The sequence below is a fragment of the Ranitomeya imitator genome, chromosome 1 (genome assembly GCF_032444005.1).
Source record: "Ranitomeya imitator isolate aRanImi1 chromosome 1, aRanImi1.pri, whole genome shotgun sequence".
NCBI classification, from domain to species: Eukaryota; Metazoa; Chordata; class Amphibia; order Anura; family Dendrobatidae; genus Ranitomeya; species Ranitomeya imitator.
In genome coordinates, this window is record NC_091282.1 from 919,019,799 (window position 1) to 919,043,399 (window position 23,601).

The 23,601-nt window shown below is 42.3% G+C and overlaps 1 protein-coding gene across 5 annotated transcripts in view; it reads right to left on the reverse strand.

Annotated features, from left to right (window-relative positions):
- FAM13A (family with sequence similarity 13 member A) overlaps window positions 1–23,601 on the reverse strand; it is a 353,932-nt gene that overhangs the window by 205,281 nt on the left and 125,050 nt on the right. For all 5 annotated transcript variants that reach the window (XM_069743550.1, XM_069743547.1, XM_069743545.1 and 2 more), the window contains one exon: window positions 18,449–18,629. In XM_069743550.1, the coding sequence (XP_069599651.1) occupies window positions 18,449–18,629 (181 nt within the window). The remainder of the gene's footprint in view (window positions 1–18,448; window positions 18,630–23,601) is intronic.

Here is a 23,601-nt window from a genome sequence, read left to right on the forward strand (position 1 = left end):
AGACGTGACATGTGGTAAGCTACTGTACAATTCATAAATCTGGCCGATTACTTCTAATAACAAGAACTTGGATAATATGAGATTGATTAAGTAATGTGAGCACATTTCAGCACAAAAAAAAACAGGTAGGGAACCCCACCCACTGCTGACTGCAAAAATCAATACTTAGTCCAGAGTACAAAAAGATAAAATAGAAGAAACTACTATGCTATTTCCAAGTGTCAACATTCAGTGAACTATGTCACATACACAAACCTGTTTATTAACATGTCTGTTTTAATTAACCTGCACTAATTATTTAAACTTAGTACTAACATGCAAGATAACGCTGTGTGGCTACCACCTTGTCATGAACAGGAAAGGTGTCAATCTTTCATTTATAAAAGTTTTTCTCTAAATGTTCCACTCCTCATTTTAAATAAATAGGGCAGCACACTGCAGCGCCAAAACATGCAAACTTGAAAAAACGAAATTTGAACTGCATTACTGCACTAGAAATATGAAAAATGAGAGCTTTTAGCGCACAAAAATGGCCAATTTTATGTGTACCTCGTAGCCACGTTAAGGCATCTCTCTTATACGAGGTCCTACGTTTGACCTACCTCACTGAGAATAAACGTCTCCATCTGAATGGGTACATGTAAAAACCTCTTCTTGGACTCAAATTCTCTCTCTATGTGGAGGGGTATTGGACCTACTATAATTAAAACACCTGAAGCTAGGAGGCGGGGAGTGCACGATCAGAAGGCTAGAGAATACATTTCAAAAACCTGACCTGCACATCCAAACATAGACTGAGTGTGAACAGGTGCTGAACCCAGAGTCGCCAACTCCTATATAGTTAAATAAATAGGGCAGCACACTGCAGCGCCAAAACATGCAAACTTGAAAAAACGAAATTTGAACTGCATTACTGCACTAGAAATATGAAAAATGAGAGCTTTTAGCGCACAAAAATGGCCAATTTTATGTGTACCTCGTAGCCACGTTAAGGCATCTCTCTATTCTCAGTGAGGTAGGTCAAACGTAGGACCTCGTATAAGAGAGATGCCTTAACGTGGCAAGTTTGCATGTTTTGGCGCTGCAGTGTGCTGCCCTATTTATTTAACTATATACGAGTTGGCGACTCTGGGTTCAGCACCTGTTCACACTCAGTCTATGTTTGGATGTGCAGGTCAGGTTTTTGAAATGTATTCTCTAGCCTTCTGATCGTGCACTCCCCGCCTCCTAGCTTCAGGTGTTTTAATTATAGTAGGTCCAATACCCCTCCACATAGAGAGAGAATTTGAGTCCAAGAAGAGGTTTTTACATGTACCCATTCAGATGGAGACGTTTATTCTCAGTGAGGTAGGTCAAACGTAGGACCTCGTATAAGAGAGATGCCTTAACGTGGCTACGAGGTACACATAAAATTGGCCATTTTTGTGCGCTAAAAGCTCTCATTTTTCATATTTCTAGTGCAGTAATGCAGTTCAAATTTCGTTTTTTCAAGTTTGCATGTTTTGGCGCTGCAGTGTGCTGCCCTATTTATTTAACTATATACGAGTTGGCGACTCTGGGTTCAGCACCTGTTCACACTCAGTCTATGTTTGGATGTGCAGGTCAGGTTTTTGAAATGTATTCTCTAGCCTTCTGATCGTGCACTCCCCGCCTCCTAGCTTCAGGTGTTTTAATTATAGTAGGTCCAATACCCCTCCACATAGAGAGAGAATTTGAGTCCAAGAAGAGGTTTTTACATGTACCCATTCAGATGGAGACGTTTATTCTCAGTGAGGTAGGTCAAACGTAGGACCTCGTATAAGAGAGATGCCTTAACGTGGCTACGAGGTACACATAAAATTGGCCATTTTTGTGCGCTAAAAGCTCTCATTTTTCATATTTCTAGTGCAGTAATGCAGTTCAAATTTCGTTTTTTCAAGTTTGCATGTTTTGGCGCTGCAGTGTGCTGCCCTATTTATTTAACTATATACGAGTTGGCGACTCTGGGTTCAGCACCTGTTCACACTCAGTCTATGTTTGGATGTGCAGGTCAGGTTTTTGAAATGTATTCTCTAGCCTTCTGATCGTGCACTCCCCGCCTCCTAGCTTCAGGTGTTTTAATTATAGTAGGTCCAATACCCCTCCACATAGAGAGAGAATTTGAGTCCAAGAAGAGGTTTTTACATGTACCCATTCAGATGGAGACGTTTATTCTCAGTGAGGTAGGTCAAACGTAGGACCTCGTATAAGAGAGATGCCTTAACGTGGCTACGAGGTACACATAAAATTGGCCATTTTTGTGCGCTAAAAGCTCTCATTTTTCATATTTCTAGTGCAGTAATGCAGTTCAAATTTCGTTTTTTCAAGTTTGCATGTTTTGGCGCTGCAGTGTGCTGCCCTATTTATTTAACTATATACGAGTTGGCGACTCTGGGTTCAGCACCTGTTCACACTCAGTCTATGTTTGGATGTGCAGGTCAGGTTTTTGAAATGTATTCTCTAGCCTTCTGATCGTGCACTCCCCGCCTCCTAGCTTCAGGTGTTTTAATTATAGTAGGTCCAATACCCCTCCACATAGAGAGAGAATTTGAGTCCAAGAAGAGGTTTTTACATGTACCCATTCAGATGGAGACGTTTATTCTCAGTGAGGTAGGTCAAACGTAGGACCTCGTATAAGAGAGATGCCTTAACGTGGCTACGAGGTACACATAAAATTGGCCATTTTTGTGCGCTAAAAGCTCTCATTTTTCATATTTCTAGTGCAGTAATGCAGTTCAAATTTCGTTTTTTCAAGTTTGCATGTTTTGGCGCTGCAGTGTGCTGCCCTATTTATTTAACTATATACGAGTTGGCGACTCTGGGTTCAGCACCTGTTCACACTCAGTCTATGTTTGGATGTGCAGGTCAGGTTTTTGAAATGTATTCTCTAGCCTTCTGATCGTGCACTCCCCGCCTCCTAGCTTCAGGTGTTTTAATTATAGTAGTCCAATACCCCTCCACATAGAGAGAGAATTTGAGTCCAAGAAGAGGTTTTTACATGTACCCATTCAGATGGAGACGTTTATTCTCAGTGAGGTAGGTCAAACGTAGGACCTCGTATAAGAGAGATGCCTTAACGTGGCTACGAGGTACACATAAAATTGGCCATTTTTGTGCGCTAAAAGCTCTCATTTTTCATATTTCTAGTGCAGTAATGCAGTTCAAATTTCGTTTTTTCAAGTTTGCATGTTTTGGCGCTGCAGTGTGCTGCCCTATTTATTTAACTATATACGAGTTGGCGACTCTGGGTTCAGCACCTGTTCACACTCAGTCTATGTTTGGATGTGCAGGTCAGGTTTTTGAAATGTATTCTCTAGCCTTCTGATCGTGCACTCCCCGCCTCCTAGCTTCAGGTGTTTTAATTATAGTAGGTCCAATACCCCTCCACATAGAGAGAGAATTTGAGTCCAAGAAGAGGTTTTTACATGTACCCATTCAGATGGAGACGTTTATTCTCAGTGAGGTAGGTCAAACGTAGGACCTCGTATAAGAGAGATGCCTTAACGTGGCTACGAGGTACACATAAAATTGGCCATTTTTGTGCGCTAAAAGCTCTCATTTTTCATATTTCTAGTGCAGTAATGCAGTTCAAATTTCGTTTTTTCAAGTTTGCATGTTTTGGCGCTGCAGTGTGCTGCCCTATTTATTTAACTATATACGAGTTGGCGACTCTGGGTTCAGCACCTGTTCACACTCAGTCTATGTTTGGATGTGCAGGTCAGGTTTTTGAAATGACCACTCCTCATTTTGGCATACAAACACTGATGAAAAATCACTGACATTTGAATGAGTCCTTAATGTTCTGTGAAGTGGACAAATTTGTTATTGGTCCTTAAATGCCAAACTGAACAGGTGTTTTGAGGGTGAGAATTTGGTTTGGTGCAATTCAGTAATTCTGTAGTGTTATATAGAGGTGTACAGTGGCATTATCGGTAAAACATTGTCTTTGTATAGCAAGTTTTGTTTCAGTACCTTATGTCACTATTGTCTAGCCCTTTTATAGGAGCGACAATGCTATTTGAGAATAAAAATATATACATACAGTATATAGTTCAAGGGAACCCGTCACATTCAGAAACTGCTGATATAGGCTTAATCTCCAGGTAAACAGCATGTTATATGCTGTGTAGCCAGCTTAATAGAGCAGCAGCTACAGGGAGAAAATTAATATTTTATTCTCCCTACAGCCGCATGCTTCCAGCCATCAGGGCGATGAAAGGGGATGTAAAAATCACCAATCACTACAGAAAAGAGCACAGCTGAAATCACTCTCCGGCACACTAACCACACATACACACTGCAGAGCTGGCTGTCAATCAATGTACCGAAGAGTGATTGCAGTGTTCTCACTGTATAACAGGCAGTGACTGTAATTGCCATTTGAATCACCCCAATGACTGTAAGCGAGTGGCTCCCTATTGCTGTTGCTAAAAGAAGCCTGCCAGACAGGATTTAAATGCAATTTACCTACAGATTACCACTATACCTGCAGGTAAACAGTATTACTGGAAGAGACAGGTTCCCTTTAAGTGCTGGTGGAAAGGCTTGTGCCCCTGATCTTTTAAGACTGAAAGGGAAGGTGCCATCAAAAAAACATTTTTTTCAGAAATTGTAAAAATGTAAAGAATTAATGATTACATTTTCTTAAAAAATATTATCATTTGTTTATAATTTAGTAAAATATGAAAAATAATTTGAAAAGTTTTGGAATTTCCACTTTTAAACACTAGGGGGAGCAGCTGCTGAAATTTCAGAAAAACCTAGTGTACAACTAGCTCACATTACTGCACTGCAGTAATTATGGGCGGAGTCTGCTGACGTGTGTGATGTCTCCTCTCCTCTCCTTATGGGTGTTTGCTAAGGGATTAGAGAGGATGATATTCAGGAACCCAGTGAGCAGCCATTTTGTTGGTGACTGCAGAGTATGGCTGCCGTCACACTAGCAGTATTTGGTCAGTATTTTACCTCAGTATTTGTAAGCCAAAACCAGGAGTGGAACAATTAGAGGAAAAGTATAATAGAAACATATGCACCACTTCTGCATTTATCACCCACTCCTGGTTTTAGCTACAAATACTGAGGTAAAATACTGACCAAATACTGAGCGTGGACGGCAGCCTTAGGCTACTTTCACACTAGCGTTGTTGACTGTACGTTGCAATGCGTCGTTCAGGAGAAAAAACACATCCTGCAAAGTTGTCTGCAGGATGCGTTTTTTCCCCATAGACTAACATTATCGACATATTGCCACACGTCGCAACTGTCGTGCGACGGTTGCGTCATGTTTTGGTGGACCGCCGCCACAAAAAAAGTTACATGTAACGTTTGATTGTGCGTCGAGTCCGCCATTTTCGACCGCGCATGCACGGCAGAAACTCCGCCCCATCCTCCCGAGACCTTACAATGGGGCAGCGGAAGCGTCGTAAGACTGCTTCCGCTGCCCACGTCGGACATTTCTTTCACAGCATACGTCGGTACATCGCCCCGACACACTGCGACGGGCCCGTACCGACGCTAGTGTGAAAGCAGCCTTATACTGACAAGTAGACGGTCACCGAGGATGGCAGGCAGCAAGGATTCTGGGAGATATGTGGTGGAGGGAGCAGGGTGACAGCAGCACAGAGTATTTCAGGAGAGCAGTGTGCTGGTCTATAGGGGCCCCCTGTTTGGTGCACGGAGCAGCCAGAGATTGTACATAGAGCGCTGTCTTTTATACACATGGATGGACCGTCTGCTCCACAGAAATCCAGGAAACATTTCTGCGGATTGATGGCCTGGTCTGATCCAGACTTTGCATACAGACCCCATTCCCCTCCTCAGATCCTGTCTTCTCCATCCTGTCCTGGCAATATGTGAAAGCGAGGTGACAGGCGCAGTCGGGGTGATGCTGGGAAGGAAATGTAGCCATATAGTAACGATAAAAATGAGACCCCTCTCTTCAGCTACCTCACCAGCCTTCCCCTGACTACACCTAACTGGAGGTCATGCTGCCCCCTCTATTACCCCAGACCCGCGTGCAGGTGCTCAGCCAGAACCACCATAGAATGGGTCCGCTTTCTGAAGATAATACTGCCATAGTGTTCTCACATAATACCGCCATATAGATGACACATTATACCACCAGTGTTCTCACATACCGCCATATAGATCACACATAATACTGCCAGTGTTCTCACATACCACCATATAGATCACACATAATACTGCCATAGTGTTCTCACATAATACCGCCATATAGATCACACATAATACCACCAGTTCTCACATACCGCCATATAGATCACACATAATACCGCCATATAGATCACACATAATACTGCCATAGTGTTCTCACATAATACCGCCATATAGATCACACAATACCACCAGTGTTCTCACATACCGCCATATAGATCAAACATAATACTGCCAGTGTTCTCACATAATACCGCCATATAGATCACACATAATACTGCCATAGTGTTCTCACATAATACCGCCATATAGATCACACAATACCACCAGTGTTCTCACATACCGCCATATAGATCACACATAATACCACCAGTGTTCACATACCGCCATATAGATCACACGTAATACTGCCAGTGTTTTCACAATAAAGCCATATAGATCACACAATACCACCATATAATTCTCACAATACTGATCAAGCATAATACCACCATACAGATCACATAATACCGTCATATAGATCTCACGTAATGCCATAATATAGCATGACGCCCGCAGCTTCTGTTATCGCACGCATTGAGTTGTGTGTGCAATGGGGAAAGATATGCAGGGGGGAGAGAAGTGCATAGGAGAGGATTAGATACACGGTTCACCAGACAGTATCACACAAGAGAGGATTAGATACACGGCTCAGCATAATATCACACAGTATAGGATTAGATACACGGCTCAGCAGACAGTATCACACAGGAGAGGATTAGATACACGGCTCAGCATAATATCACACAGGAGAGGATTAGATACACGGCTCAGCATAATATCACACAGGAGAGGATTAGATACACGGCTCAGCAGACAGTATCACACAGGAGAGGATTAGATACACGGCTCAGCATAATATCACACAGGAGAGGATTAGATACACGGCTCAGCAGACAGTATCATACAGGAGAGGATTAGATACACGGCTCAGCATAATATCACACAGGAGAGGATTAGATACACGGCTCAGCATAATATCACACAGGAGAGGATTAGATACACGGTTCAGCAGACAGTATCACACAGGAGAGGATTAGATACACGGCTCAGCAGACAGTATCACACAGGAGAGGATTAGATACACGGCTCAGCAGACAGTATCACACAGGAGAAGATTAGATACACGGCTCAGCATAATATCACACAGTATAGGATTAGATGCATGGCTCAGCATAGTATCACACATGAGAGGATTAGATACAGAGGCCAGCAGACAGTATTACACAGGAGAGGATTAGATACATGGCTCAGCACAGTATAGTGATAGATGCACGGTCTGATGTCCTGTGAGGAGCTGCAGTGAGGTCGGAGCAGCACAGAGCCTCCCCCATCCCCCTCTGTTACCTCTCTGCAGCTCCTGATAGAGGACATCAGACCGCAGCACTCCTTCACCCTCTCTAGGGATTACAGCCACACACCAGGCAGCAGAGGACAGGGAACGGCCGCTGACAGTGTGAGGGGAGACAGATGGAGCTGCCCCTCCAACAGCACGGCTCTCAGTCACAGTGGAGCTCACAGCTACACTCCACTGTAGGCTGAAGCAAGATGGCGCCGATCTCCTGCCTCTGCTGTGATGTGGAGACAGCCCAGGGGGCGTGGCCACATCACAGCACAATGATAGCTATGGTGTCGGCTCCCGACTGCAGCCTCCTATGTCCAGGGCTGCCGTATTTTGCACAGTGTAAGTGTCGTGATGGAACTCTTACACTGCTGCAAAGCAAAATGGCGGCGCCCAGTGGCTGCAAAAATAATTAATAATAAAAAATATATTAACCCCTCTGTGACCTTAGACGTACTATCCCGTCGAGGTGCCCTGGGCTTATCTGACCCTGGACGGGATAGTACGTCATAGCCGATCGGCCGCGCTCACATACCGCCATATAGATCACACATAATACCACCAGTGTTCACATACCGCCATATAGATCACACGTAATACTGCCAGTGTTTTCACAATAAAGCCATATAGATCACACAATACCACCATATAATTCTCACAATACTGATCAAGCATAATACCACCATACAGATCACATAATACCGTCATATAGATCTCACGTAATGCCATAATACAGCATGACGCCCGCAGCTTCTGTTATCGCACGCATTGAGTTGTGTGTGCAATGGGGAAAGATATGCAGGGGGGAGAGAAGTGCATAGGAGAGGATTAGATACACGGTTCACCAGACAGTATCACACAAGAGAGGATTAGATACACGGCTCAGCATAATATCACACAGTATGGGATTAGATACACGGCTCAGCAGACAGTATCACACAGGAGAGGATTAGATACACGGCTCAGCATAATATCACACAGGAGAGGATTAGATACACGGCTCAGCATAATATCACACAGGAGAGGATTAGATACACGGCTCAGCAGACAGTATCACACAGGAGAGGATTAGATACACGGCTCAGCATAATATCACACAGGAGAGGATTAGATACACGGCTCAGCAGACAGTATCATACAGGAGAGGATTAGATACACGGCTCAGCATAATATCACACAGGAGAGGATTAGATACACGGCTCAGCATAATATCACACAGGAGAGGATTAGATACACGGTTCAGCAGACAGTATCACACAGGAGAGGATTAGATACACGGCTCAGCAGACAGTATCACACAGGAGAGGATTAGATACACGGCTCAGCAGACAGTATCACACAGAAGATTAGATACACGGCTCAGCATAATATCACACAGTATAGGATTAGATGCATGGCTCAGCATAGTATCACACATGAGAGGATTAGATACAGAGGCCAGCAGACAGTATTACACAGGAGAGGATTAGATACATGGCTCAGCACAGTATAGTGATAGATGCACGGTCTGATGTCCTGTGAGGAGCTGCAGTGAGGTCGGAGCAGCACAGAGCCTCCCCCATCCCCCTCTGTTACCTCTCTGCAGCTCCTGATAGAGGACATCAGACCGCAGCACTCCTTCACCCTCTCTAGGGATTACAGCCACACACCAGGCAGCAGAGGACAGGGAACGGCCGCTGACAGTGTGAGGGGAGACAGATGGAGCTGCCCCTCCAACAGCACGGCTCTCAGTCACAGTGGAGCTCACAGCTACACTCCACTGTAGGCTGAAGCAAGATGGCGCCGATCTCCTGCCTCTGCTGTGATGTGGAGACAGCCCAGGGGGCGTGGCCACATCACAGCACAATGATAGCTATGGTGTCGGCTCCCGACTGCAGCCTCCTATGTCCAGGGCTGCCGTATTTTGCACAGTGTAAGTGTCGTGCTGGAACTCTTACACTGCTGCAAAGCAAAATGGCGGCGCCCAGTGGCTGCAAAAATAATTAATAATAAAAAATATATTAACCCCTCTGTGACCTTAGACGTACTATCCCGTCGAGGTGCCCTGGGCTTATCTGACCCTGGACGGGATAGTATGTCATAGCCGATCGGCCGCGCTCACGGGGGGAGCGCGGCAGATCGCGGCCGGGTGTCAGCTGCTTATCGCAGCTGACATCCGGCACTATGTGCCAGGAGCGGTCACGGACCGCCCCCGGCACATTAACCCCTGGCACACCGCGATCAAAGATGATCGCGATGTGCCGGCGGTGCAGGGAAGCACCGCGCAGGGAGGGGGCTCCCTGCGGGCTTCCCTGAGACCCCCGCAGCAACGCGATGTGATCGCGTTGCTGCGAGGGTCTCACCTCCCTCCCTGCTTCCTCCAGCCCCGGATCCAAGATGGCCGCGGATCCGGGTCCTGCAGGGAGGGAGGTGGCTTCACAGAGCCTGCTCAGAGCAGGCACTGTGAAGGCTGCAGCGCTGCTAGTCAGATCAGTGATCTGACAGAGTGCTGTGCAAACTGTCAGATCACTGATCTGTGATGTCCCCCCCGGGACAAAGTAAAAAAGTAAAAAAAAAAATTTTCAAAATATGTAAAAAAAAATAAAAAAAAATATTCCAAAATAATGAAAAAAAATATATATATTATTCCCATAAATACATTTCTTCATCTAAGTAAAAAAAAAAAAACCAATAAAAGTACACATATTTAGTATCGCCGCGTCCGTAACGACCCGACCTATAAAACTGTCCCACTAGTTAACCCCTTCAGTAAACGCCGTAAGAAAAAAAAAAAAAACGAGGCAAAAAACAACGCTTTATTATCATACCGCCGAACAAAAAGTGGAATAACACGCGATCAAAAGGACAGATATAAATAACCATGGTACCGCTGAAAGCGTCATTGTCCCGCAAAAAACGAGCCGCCATACAGCATCATCAGCAAAAAAATAAAAAAGTTAGTCCTGAGAATAAAGCGATGCAAAAATAATTATTTTTTCTGTAAAATAGTTTTTATCGTATAAAAGCGCCAAACCATAAAAAAATGATATAAATGAGGTATCGCTGTAATCGTACTGACCCGAAGACTAAAACTGATTTATCAATTTTACCAAACGCGGAACGGTATAAACGCCTCCCCCAATAGAAATTCATGAATAGCTGGTTTTTGGTCATTCTTCCTCACAAAAATCGGAATAAAAAGCGATCAAAAAATGTCACGTGCCCGAAAATGTTTTCAATAAAAACGTCAACTCGTCCCACAAAAAACAAGACCTCACATGACTCTGTGGACCAAAATATGGAAAAATTATAGCTCTCAAAATGTGGTATTGCAAAAAATATTTTTTGCAATAAAAAGGGTCTTTCAGTGTGTGACGGCTGCCAATCATAAAAATCCGCTAAAAAACTCGCTATAAAAGTAAATCAAACCCCCCTTCATCACCCCCTTAGTTAGGGAAAAATAAAAAAAAATGTATTTATTTCCATTTTCCCATTAGGGCTAGGGTTAGGGCTAGGGTTAGGGCTAGGGTTAGGGCTAGGATTAGGGCTAGGGTTAGGGCTAGGGTTAGGGCTAGGGTTAGGGCTAGGGTTAGGGCTAGGGTTGGGGCTAAAGTTAGGGTTAGGGTTTAGATTACATTTACAGTTGGGAATAGGGTTGGGATTAGGGTTAGGGGTGTGTCAGGGTTAGAGGTGTGGTTAGGGTTACCGTTGGAATTAGGGTTAGGGGTGTGTTTAGATTAGGGTTTCAGTTATAATTGGGGGGTTTCCACTGTTTCGGCACATCAGGGTCTCTCCAAACACGACATGGCGTCCGATCTCAATTCCAGCCAATTCTGCGTTGAAAAAGTAAAACAGTGCTCCTTCCCTTCCGAGCTCTCCGGTGTGCCCAAACAGGGGTTTACCCTCACATATGGGGTATCAGCGTACTCAGGGCAAATTGGACAACAACTTTTGAGGTCCAATTTCTTCTCTTACCCTTGGAAAAATAAAAAATTGGGGGCAAAAATATAATTTTTGTGAAAAAATATGATTTTTTATTTTTACGGTTCTGCATTATAAACTTCTGTGAAGCACTTGGTGGGTCAAAGTGCTCACCACACCTCTAGATAAGTTCCTTAGGGGGTCTACTTTCCAAAATGGTGTCACTTGTGGGGGGTTTCAATGTTTAGGCACATCAGTGGCTCTCCAAACGCAACATGGCGTCCCATCTCAATTTCTGTCAATTTTGCATTGAAAAGTCAAACGGCGCTCCTTCCCTTCCGAGCTCTCCCATGCGCCCAAACAGTGGTTTACTGCCACATATGGGGTATCAGCGTACTCAGGACAAATTGGACAACAGCTTTTGAGGTCCAATTTCTTCTCTTACCCTTGGAAAAATAAAAAATTGGGGGCAAAAATATTATTTTTGTGAAAAAATCTGATTTTTTATTTTTACGGTTCTGCATTATAAACTTCTGTGAAGCACTTGGTGGGTCAAAGTGCTCACCACACATCCAGATAAGTTCCTTAGGGGATCTACTTTCCAAAATGGTGTCACTTGTGGGGGGTTTCAATGTTTAGGCACATCAGGGGCTCTCCAAACGCAACATGGCGTCCCATCTCAATTCCTGTCAATTTTGCACTGAAAAGTCAAACGGCGCTCCTTCCCTTCCGAGCTCTCCCATGCGCCCAAACAGTGGTTTACTGCCACATATGGGGTATCAGCGTACTCAGGACAAATTGGACAACAACTTTTGGGGTCCATTTTCTCCTGTTACCCTTGGTAAAATAAAACAAATTGGAGCTGAAGTAAATTTTTTGTGTAAAAAAGTTAAATGTTCATTTTTATTTAAACATTCCAAAAATTCCTATTAAACACCTGAAGGGTTAATAAACTTCTTGAATGTGGTTTTGAGCACCTTGAGGGGTGCAGTTTTTAGAATGGTGTCACACTTGGGAATTTTCTATCATATAGACCCCTCAAAATGACTTCAAATGAGACGTGGTCCCTAAAAAAAAATGGTGTTGTAAAAATGAGAAATTGCTGGTCAACTTTTAACCCTTATAACTCCCAAACAAAAAAAAAATTTGGTTCCAAAATTATGCTGATGTAAAGGAGACATGTGGGAAATGTTACTTATTAAGTATTTTGTGTGACATATCTCTGTGATTTAATTGCATAAAAATTCAAAGTTTGAAAATTGCGAAATTTTCAAAATTTTCGCCAAATTTCCGTTTTTTTCACAAATAAACGCAGGTACTATCAAAGAAATTTTATCACTATCATGAAGTACAATATGTCACGAGAAAACAGTGTCAGAATCACCAGGATCCGTTGAAGCGTTTCGGAGTTATAACCTCATAAAGGGACAGTGGTCAGAATTGTAAAAATTGGCCTGGTCATTGACGTGCAAACCACCCTTGGGGGTAAAGGGGTTAAAGTTAAAAAAAATAATTTTGTATTAAAAATAATTGTTTATATAAACAATTATTTTTAATACAAAAACAAAATTGTGGCACCTTCCCTTTAACAACGGCCCTGCTTTACTTCAAAGGGTTGTAGGTTTGAATCTAGTGCTTGCTCCCATTGAGCCTTGGAGAACATGTGCCTAAGGCCTCTTTCACACTTCAGTCTTTTGGCGTCAGTCACTACCGACATAGTGACGGATTGACGGATCCGTCACAATTGTTGCGAAAACGGTTCTAACGGATCCGTTTTTTTGACGGATCCGTTACTTGGGGGTTGTCTGGGAGAAGTATCTACTTTTTGGAGCATGCGCAATTGAAAAAACGGATTGGGGCGACGGATCCGCCGAAAAAAACGGTTGCGGCGGATCCGTCGCCCATAGGCGCCCATTCTATGGAATGGCGGACGCGACGGATCTGTCGCGATCCGCCATTTCGGCGTTGACAAAAAAGTTCCAATGTCCGTCTATTTTCAGAAAACGTCCGCCAAATGTCGACGGATCCGTCGCATGGCGGATGGAACGGACGACCATCCGTCACAATCCGTCACTAATGCAAGTCTATGGGAAAATAACGGATCCGTCAAAAAAAATGACGGATCCGTTATTTGAGGAAAATGGCGGTTTTAGACTGACGCCAAATAACTGAAGTGTGAAAGAGGCCTAAGGCAACCGTTTTTTCGGCGGATCCGTCGCCCCAATCCGTTTTTTCAATTGCGCATGCTCCAAAAAGTAGATACTTCTCCCAGACAACCCCCAAGTAACGGATCCGTCAAAAAAACGGATCCGTTAGAACCGTTTTCGCAACAATTGTGACGGATCCGTCAATCCGTCACTATGTCGGTAGTGACTGACGCCAAAAGACTGAAGTGTGAAAGAGGCCTTAGGTGACTTATTGATCTAGGCAACGAGTACCAGAGAGTGGGGACTCCATGACAGAAGGTTCTACAGCCAATTATTTATGCTCTAGTCCTAGTTGTTCATACAAGCTGATCTGCGAATTTGGCAAACAGTATAGGGCTTCATTAGAACTTTTACGTAGCTGGGGATTAAATGAATTCCTTTATAATACACAAAGCAAATATTAGATGTTTTTTCATTTAAAGGGAAGCCACTGCGGTGTTCAAAGGATTGATGCTATAGGAGTATGCCGAGATTGATTGATTTCTGGTGAAAGTAGGGTTTTAATGAGGCTGTCCACTGAAGTGAGGGGCACCATTTCAATTTCAGTTAGTGGAAAAGCTGATTTGTCTACATGTCGGCATCACATGGTAGACACCAAAAAATAACAGCACTGTGACCCTAAACTTAATTCTGCCCCTTCTTTTGCAAAAACATAGAAGGGGAGGAGTGAGGTCCAGCCCACATTTACTGCAGTTGTAATGCAAGCTAGCAGTGCACTAGGTTTCATGTCAAATGTCGACTATTCAACTTACGGTTACAACAATATTTTTATCGGTGCTTCAGAATGAGACACAGATGTGTAGAATGCAGGAAATGGTCTTTGACTCGAGGTTTGGGCAGCATGAATCCTGTGATATTTCCCTTTAAGCCTATACACATTTGTGCAGTCACACATATTTTCTGGATACCCACCCAGAAACATATACAAATATACATATATATCGATATACCCATAGGCCTGCATTATGCAGATATACACAAAAAAGTGTGTCCTTACAGCATTTTGTTTTTTTTAAGGATACTGAAAATTTTAGGCTACAAAGCTTTTAGTAACCACTTCAAAGGATACAGTGCCTTGAAAAAGTATATATACACAATGAACTCTTCCATGTTATTTCATGTTAATCCCAGAAACCTAAGTGTATTTTATTGGGATTTTATGTGATGTACCAACAAGTAGAAAGTATTTGTAAAGTGTAAAGGAAATTATACATAATTTTCTAAATATTTTAAAAATATTTATTTGAAAACGTTGACATGCATTTGTATTCAGCTCCCTGAAGTTAATACTTTGTAGAACCACCTTCCACTACAATTAATGCTGCAAGTCTTTTGTGGATTGTCTCCAGCAGCTTTGCACATCTATGGGCTGCAATTTTTGCCCAATCTTTTTTGCACACTAGGTCTAGCTGGTAAGATTGGATGGTGAGCATTTGTGAACAGCAATTTTCAGAACAGGTCACAGATTCTCAATGGGATTTAGCTCAGAACTGTGACTGGGCCATTCAAACACACAAATTGATTTGATCTAAACCATTCCAATGTACATCTGGCAGTATTTTTAGGGTCGTTGTTTTACTAGAAGGTGAACCCACACCCCAGTCTCAAGTCATTTGCAGCCTGTAACACGTTTTCCTCCAGCATTGCCCTGGTTTGCGCTCAATCCACCTTCCCATCACCTCTGCTTCCCTGTCCCTGTTGAAGAAAAGCATCCCCACAAAATTATGCTACCACCACCATGCTTGACCGCAGGGATGTCATTTTCAAGGTGATGGGCAGTGTTAGTTTTCAGTCTCACAAAGCGTTTTGCATTTAGCCCAAAAAGTTCTACTTTGGTCTTATATGATCAGAGCACCTTATTCCATATTCTTGCAGTCTCCCATACATAGCTTTTCGCAAACAGGAAATGGGGCTTCTTATGGCTTGCTTTCAAAAATGGCTTTCTTCTTGCCACTGTTCTATCAGGGACATGTCTGTGGAGTATAAAACTAATAGTTTCATGTTCACAGATTCTCCCACCTAAGCTGTGGATCTCTGCAGCTCCTTTAGAATGACCATGGGCCTCTTTGCTGCTTCTCTAATCAGTGCTCTCCTTGCTTTGGATGTCAGTTTAGGTGGATGGCCATGTCTGGGTAGGTTTGAAGCTGTGCCATACTCCTTCCATTTTTGGATGATAAATTTTACAGTGCTCCATAAGATGATGAAATGTGGCTTTTTCTTTTTTTCTTTTTTTTTTTTTTATAACTTAACCCTGTTTTATTCTTCTCCACAACTTTACCCCTGACCTGTCTGGTGTGTTCCTTGGCTTTTATTATGCTGTATAATTTCCAATGTTCTAAAAGAAACCTCTGAGGTCTTCACAGAACAGCTGTAGTTATACTGAGAACAAATTACACACAGCTGTACTCAATTTACCAATTGTGCCTTCTGGAGGTAAATGGTCACTCAGGTCACTTTTATTTAGTGCTTCAGACTACAGGGAGCTGAATACAAATGTCAGAATTTTCAAATTTATATTTTTAAATATTTAGAAAACCATGTATCATTTCTTTTACACTTCACAAATACTCTCTACTCTGTATGCAGCATCAATATTAAAAATATCTAATGTTAAAAATAATTTAAAAAACCGAAAAAACCTGCTATTCTCACCTTCCGTCGTCCGCCGATGCGCGCGCGGCTGCCGCCAGCTTCCGTTCCCAGTGATGCATTGCGAAATTACTCAGAAGACTTAAGGTACCTTCACACATAATGATATCGTTAACGATATCGTTGCTTTTTGTGACATAGCAACGATATCGTTAAGGAAATCGTTATGTCTGACAGCGACCAACGATCAGGCCCCTGCTGGGAGATCGTTGGTCGCTGAACAAAGTCCAGAACTTTATTTCGTCGCTGGATCTCCCGTGGACATCGCTGGATCAACGTGTGTGACACCGATCCAGCGATGTCTTCACTGGTAACCAGGGTAAACATCGGGTAACTAAGCGCAGGGCCGCGCTTAGTAACCCGATGTTTACCCTGGTTACCAGCGTAAAGGTAAAAAAAACAAACGCTACATACTTACCTACCGCTGTCTGTCCCCGGCGCTCAGCTTCTCTGCACTCCTCCTGTACTGGCTGTGAGCGTCGGTCAGCCGGAAAGCAGAGCGGTGACGTCACCACTCTGCTTTCCGGCCGCTGTGCTCACAGCCAGTACAGGAGGAGTGCAGAGAAGCTGAGCGCCGGGGACAGACAGCGGTAGGTAAGTATGTACTGTTTTTTTTTTTTACTTTTACGCTGGTAACCAGGGTAAACATCGGGTTGCTAAGCGCGGCCCTGCGCTTAGTAACCTGATGTTTACCCTGGTTACCCGGGGACTTCGGGATCGTTGGTCGCTGGAGAGCGGTCTGTGGGACAGCTCTCCAGCGACCAAACAGCGACGCTGCAGCGATCCGGATCGTTGTCGGTATCGCTGCAGCGTCGCTTAATGTGAAGGGGCCTTTAGCGGTCTCGCGAGACTGCTAAGTCATCTGGGTAATTTCGCAATGCATTGCTGGGAACGGAAGCTGGTGGCAGCAGCGCGCGCATCGGGACAGCTTCGCTGGACGCCGGCGGGTGAGTATATAACTATTTTTTATTTTAATTATTTTTTTTTACAGGGATATGGTGCTATATACTACGTGGGATGTGTTATATACTGCGTGGCTGCTATATAATACGTGGCCAGTGTTATATACTGTGTGGGCTGTGTTATATACTATGTGGGCTGTGTTATATACTGCATGGGATGTGCTATATATTACGTGGGCTGTGCTATATATTACGTGGGCTGTGTTATATACTGCGTGGCTGCTATATACTATGTGGGCAGTGTTATATACTGCGTGGGCTGTATTACATACTGTGTGGCCTGTGTTATATACTGCGTGGCTGCTATATACTACGTGGGCAGTGTTATATACTGCGTGGGCTGTATTATATACTGTGTGGCCTGTTTTATATACTGCGTGGCAGGTGCTATATACTGCGTGGCCTGTATTATATACTGCGTGGCCTGTGTTATATACTGCGTGGCCTGTGTTATATACGGCGTGGCCTGTGCTATATACTGCGTGAGCTGTGCTATATATTACGTGGGCTGTGTTATATGGTACGTGACTGTGTAATAGACTGCGAGTCTGCTATATACTACATGGCTCCTATATACTACGTGGCCTGTGCTATATACTATGTGGCTGCTATATACATACATACATATGCTAGAATACCTGATGCGTTAGAATCAGGCCACCATCTAGTTAATAATAAGTGAATGGAAGTTAGCTCTGATCCCAAGAGTATATATTACCATACTACAAATTGTGACACAAAGTTTAATGTGGATTGTAAGCCAAACATGCAGGAATACTTATAGCAACACAAAATGATTACAATAAAATATATATGGTTTTTTTAAATTATTGCTTGCTTAGTAAAGGCTTATCAACAAATTACCAAATCTTATGAAAACATGAAAAATATGCCACCTAGTGGCAACATCTTCAAATACCTTTAGCCAGCCCCATTCACTTTGCATTATGCTGCAGATCACATTACAACCATGCAATTTTCCGGCAGTTGTTTGGAACCCTGATTTTTTCATCAAATTTTCAATTTTGTACGTAACCCGCACGGTGGGATTTTAAAACATAAATTAAACACTTTGCAAAATAACGCAATTTTCCACTGCTCAAACACAGCAGAAATAACAGGTTTGAATTGATAAAAATCACCAAACTGAAACTTACTGAAAGCAGTTTGGTCCAAAAACCATTGCTAAATTGTAGACATTCATTTTGTTTTCTGTACGGTGTTGAACCAACTGCGTCAGAAAATGGCAGAGGTATTTCAGCAGGGTATAATGTGTGTCCGGCAATTCCTTTATAAGCTCCTTCAAGCCGTTTTCTCTGTGTGCATCACTTCCGCTCTCTGTGAAGACAAATAAGAGGAGCTTAATGCTTTTCTGAATGTGTCATAAAACTTTGTTCGTGGGAAACCCCCTTTAAGGAGGAGTGAAGGAGACTGAAGGCTAATAGGCCCTGATACAAAGACTGTAACATGATGTGCCATTTATAATGATGCTGCATGTGAACCTAGCCTAATTAAGATCAGTGCATCTTTACCCTGATGACAAGTCTTGAGTGACAGCCAGGCAGCTCCCATATGTTATGCGATCCCTCGGAAAATGGTGACTTCCCTCTATATTTATCTAATGTGTATGGGTATGTCTAAAGAATGCAATATAATAAAAACACTATTAAGTAGATTGTAAGTGTCCATGCCTTGATAAATTGCATTATTCTTGCTAATTAATTCAGAAAATAAAAAGTAAAATATCGGTCCAGCAGAAAAGTCTAAACGGGTATATTTCAACTCAAGATTTTACCTCCTACGTGCAAACATATTTAAGCGGAATTATGAAGTAAGTGCAATCGTATAGAAAGTAAAAGAACAATAACAGACACTGTGATGAGCTATTAGGAAACGGCCAAAAGACATTCTGGCTTCACAGGATCTCTCATTCTGGACCAAACGCTCTCAATGGCAAGTTCTCTATTCAGCACTTGGAGCAATCTGTGTTCGGACACTGCAGCCTTTCATGGACAGACACTGGGATCCCTAGGAGAAGTGTGCCACATGGCACGCCTGCACAGTCTTAACACGATTTTCAGCCAACACTGACAGCGAGCTGTCGTATTTAAAATGGAGGAGACTGCGAGCTCATCTAAACCAATCATCCATACTGTACGTTACTTACGTTCATTTTTATATATGTGCATAAAAGTTAACAAATAATATGTATGACGACCTAGATTTCACATATTGTAATATGCATCCTTATGGGGATTTCTGGCCTTATGTAATTAAAGGCTAAGGTGTAAATACAATGATAACCAAATGAGTTCCAACAAAGAGGCGATATACATTATATATAAAAATTAGAAAATTTATTCTTATGCCTTCTAAAAAATAAACCGCGAATTAAAACACAAAAATAAAAATCACTTCACTTCCAATCAATTACAAAATTAGAGGAAGGAGGCCAATATGCAAAAATACCATGATCATATTATATACTAGATGGTGGCCCGATTCTAACGCATCGGGTATTCTAGAGCAGGTATGTAGTTTATTTATGAAGATTTCAGAATAATGCAATGAATACACAGAATTCGACCAGGCGGGCGCGACCAATTGGCGAAGTGTGGTTCAAATTCTGCACCAATTCGCGGGGGACTGCGACTGTCGCTGATTGTTCGTGGCCGGGCGTGACCAATCAGTGAAGCCAGGGCCAGCTCCAGGTTTTTGAGGGCCCCGGGCGAAAGAGTCTCACAGCCCACGTAGCATATAACACAGCCCACGTAGTATATAGCACAGCCACGCAGTATATAGCACAGCCCACATAGTAAATAGCACATCCCATGTAGTATATAGCACAGCCCACGCAGTATATAGCACAGCCCACGCAGTATATTGCACAGCCACGTAGTATAGCACAGCCAACGTAGTATATAGCACAGCGACGTAGTATATAACACAGCCCACGCAGTATATAACACAGCCAATGCAGTATATAACACAGCCCACATAGTATATAACACAGCCCACATAGTATATAACACAGCCCACATAGTATATAACACAGCCCATGTAGTATATAGCAATGTGGGCACCATATCCCTGTTAAAAAAATAATTAAACTAAAAAATAGTTATATGCGCACCTTCCGGCGGCCCCCGGATCCAGCCCAGGCCTTTAGCGATGCTCCTCGCGACGCTCCGTTCCCAGTAATGCCTTGTGGCAATAACCCATGATGATGTAGCGGTCTCCCAAGACCGCTATGTCATCTGGGGTTATTGCCGCAATGCATTCTTGGGACCGGAGAGTCGCGAGGAGCGGGAAAGGCTGCTGCAGACGCCGGAAGGTGAGAATATAATGATTTTTTTTATTATTATTATTTTTAACATTATGTTTTTACTATTGATGCTGCATAGGCAGCATCAATAGTAAAAAGTTGGTCACACTTACAGGGTTAATGGCAGCGTTAACGGACTGCGTTACACCACGTTATGCCACCATGCACATAGTGGTGGTAGTACTGTGGGTTGGGCATGTTCTGCTGCAGCTGAGCCAACATTGATGGAACAATGAATTCTTAATTTTAACAGCAAAATGTCAGGATATAGGTTTATGAGCTGAATATAAAGAGAACATGGGTCATGCAGCAAACTAATGACCCAAAGAAAACAATTTGTTCTACAAAACAATGGTTAACCCCTTAACAACATCTCCAAATATGTACGGTGCATGTTGGAAGCGGGTGTAAGGAGACAGCTCACACAGTGAGCCCGCCCCATACCCGGCAGGTGATGACTGTGCATTACAACTAGGACAATCGTATGATAACGTGTTACATGCCACTGTCGATCTCGGACAGCAGCTTTCAACACACGCCGACCTGCACGTGTCATTTTCTCCGCCCATCAGCGTGCCCATGATGTCATTGCAGGTCGCCGATGGGTTGCCATGACAGCTGGAGATCAGCTGATGACCCATGTTCTTGTCATTATGGAGCTCCTTTCAAACCCTGCCTGTGGCTGTAATTCAAAGGAGACCAGCATTTCTGCTAAATGCAGCAACGCCGTCGCATAGCTGTATATGGCACAAGCAATCGGACAACTGCATCTTCGATTCTCCTAAGGAAGCTAACAATAACAGCAAAAAAGTAAAAAAAAAAAGTTTTAAAAAATATGAAAAACAAAATAAGTCAAAATTATGAGGTTTTTTTTTTGTCACCTCAATGCCACAAAAAAGGCTGCAACAAGAGATCAAGAAGTTGCATCTAATAAAACATCTGGTCTCCCAAAAAATAAGCCATCACATAGCTCCATCGATGAATAAAAAGGTTTTCAGTTACGGGAAATGGCGACAACCCCATAAATTATTTCTTGCAAAATTCAGATTTTTTTTTAACCACTAAAAAAATAAAACAATTGGACATGATTTGTATCGCCGTAATTGTATTGATGAGAATAATATTGCATCACTATTTTTACCACAAAATTATTATTATTATTATTCATTTATATAGCACCATTAATTCCATGGTGCTGAACAAAATGTACTTCGTTAAATAAATTGCCAAAAAAACAATGTCAGAATTGTGGGTTGTTTTTTTCCACAATTTCACCGCACAGTACACTGTGGTAAAACGCATGGTATAATTCAAAAGTACAACTCATCCTGCAAAATACAAGCCTTCATAGGTTAACGTGGACAGAAAAATAAAAAAAAGTTATATCTCTGAGAAGAAGGGGATGGAGAAAAGGAATGCAAAATGGAAATTTGCCACTGCGTGAAGGGATTAAAGAAGAAGAAAGCTAAAGTTTTGGAATGGACAAGTCAAAGTCCTGATCTTTAGCTTACAGAAATGTTGTAGAAAGGTCTGAAGCGAGCAGTTCATGGGAGAAAATCTACCAACAGAGAGTTGAAGCTGTTGTGTAGGGACGAATGGGCTAAAATTCCTCCAAGCTAATATACAGCATTATTCAATTTCTGAAAACTTTAAATGCAGTTACTGCTGAATATGGGAGTCACCATAGATTCTGAAAGCAAAGGTCACACTTGCAAGAAACTCGCACAAGCCTCGCACCTCAATACCTGGCACTACCGCCGGCACTCGGGACCGGAGAGTGCGGCTGCATGTATTTCCATGTAGCTAAACGCTCTAGTCTAGGACAGAAGGGAGATGATGTGTGATCTCCTCCTATCCTTGTGTAAGAACAGGTGTGTATCACACTAGCAAAAAAAAAACAAAAAAACTTAAGTCATATAAGAAACGGAAATGCCCTATTTTTGGTCATGCGAGTCATTCATTATTGAAAAGAAAAACAAAACACATATTTGGCAACACCACATCTGTAACACCCCAAACTATAAAACTCATTCTTGATTTGGCATTCCCAGTGAATGGCATAAAAAAGCAATAAATCACTATTCAAACTGGAAAATGAGTACACTATTTGCCTCCCCTAGTATACACCATTAAAAAAACAAAACCATAATTGCTGTTTTATTATAATTTTGCTTAAAAATTTAGATTTGGTTAAAAAGCACTCAAAAAAAGTCTCATTAACTACAAAAATGGAAACAAATATTAATCATGCAAAAAATATGCTGTCGACAGAAATGTAAAAAGTTTAGTTACACAAATTAAAACATTCATTTAAACAAAAGTAATAGATTTATTGAAAAAAAGTAATGAAACTGAAGTAAACTATACAGATTTGATATCATTGTGTCGGTAACAATGCAAACTATAAAAAGAAAAAAAATCAGAATCGCTGATTTCTCATCATGCGCTCTCACAAATGATGGATCAAAAAGACACATGTACCCCAAAATGGTACCAATAAGAACTACAACGTGTCCAGTGAAAAATAAGCCCTCATACAGGTATGTTAACAAAAAAAGTTACATCTCCCAGAATATGGAGACAGTAAAATATAAAGCATAAAAAATATAAATTTGGTATCTCGTTGATCATGTTTCTCTGTACTTATACCACAGGAGATCTACAAATGTAATTTGGCAATAGAAAACTGTTCCAGCAAAATGTAAGATCTAAATGGAGCTCCTTGACTTTTGAGCCTCGATGTGTACCCAAAAAAGTACTGTACATCCATATGCAAAGTACAGTATTGCCATAATCAGGAGAAATTAAGCAATAAATGAGAGTACATTTTTTCATATTACTTCTTGTAAATATGAAAAATGTTGAGCTAAATCTGCATAACATTGCAAAATGCAACATTTTTCATTTTCATAAGCCAATGGCAAAGGAATCAGTAAAATGTCTATGGAGTAAAAAGGAGGTCACTTCCAATCTTTTAACTTTGTC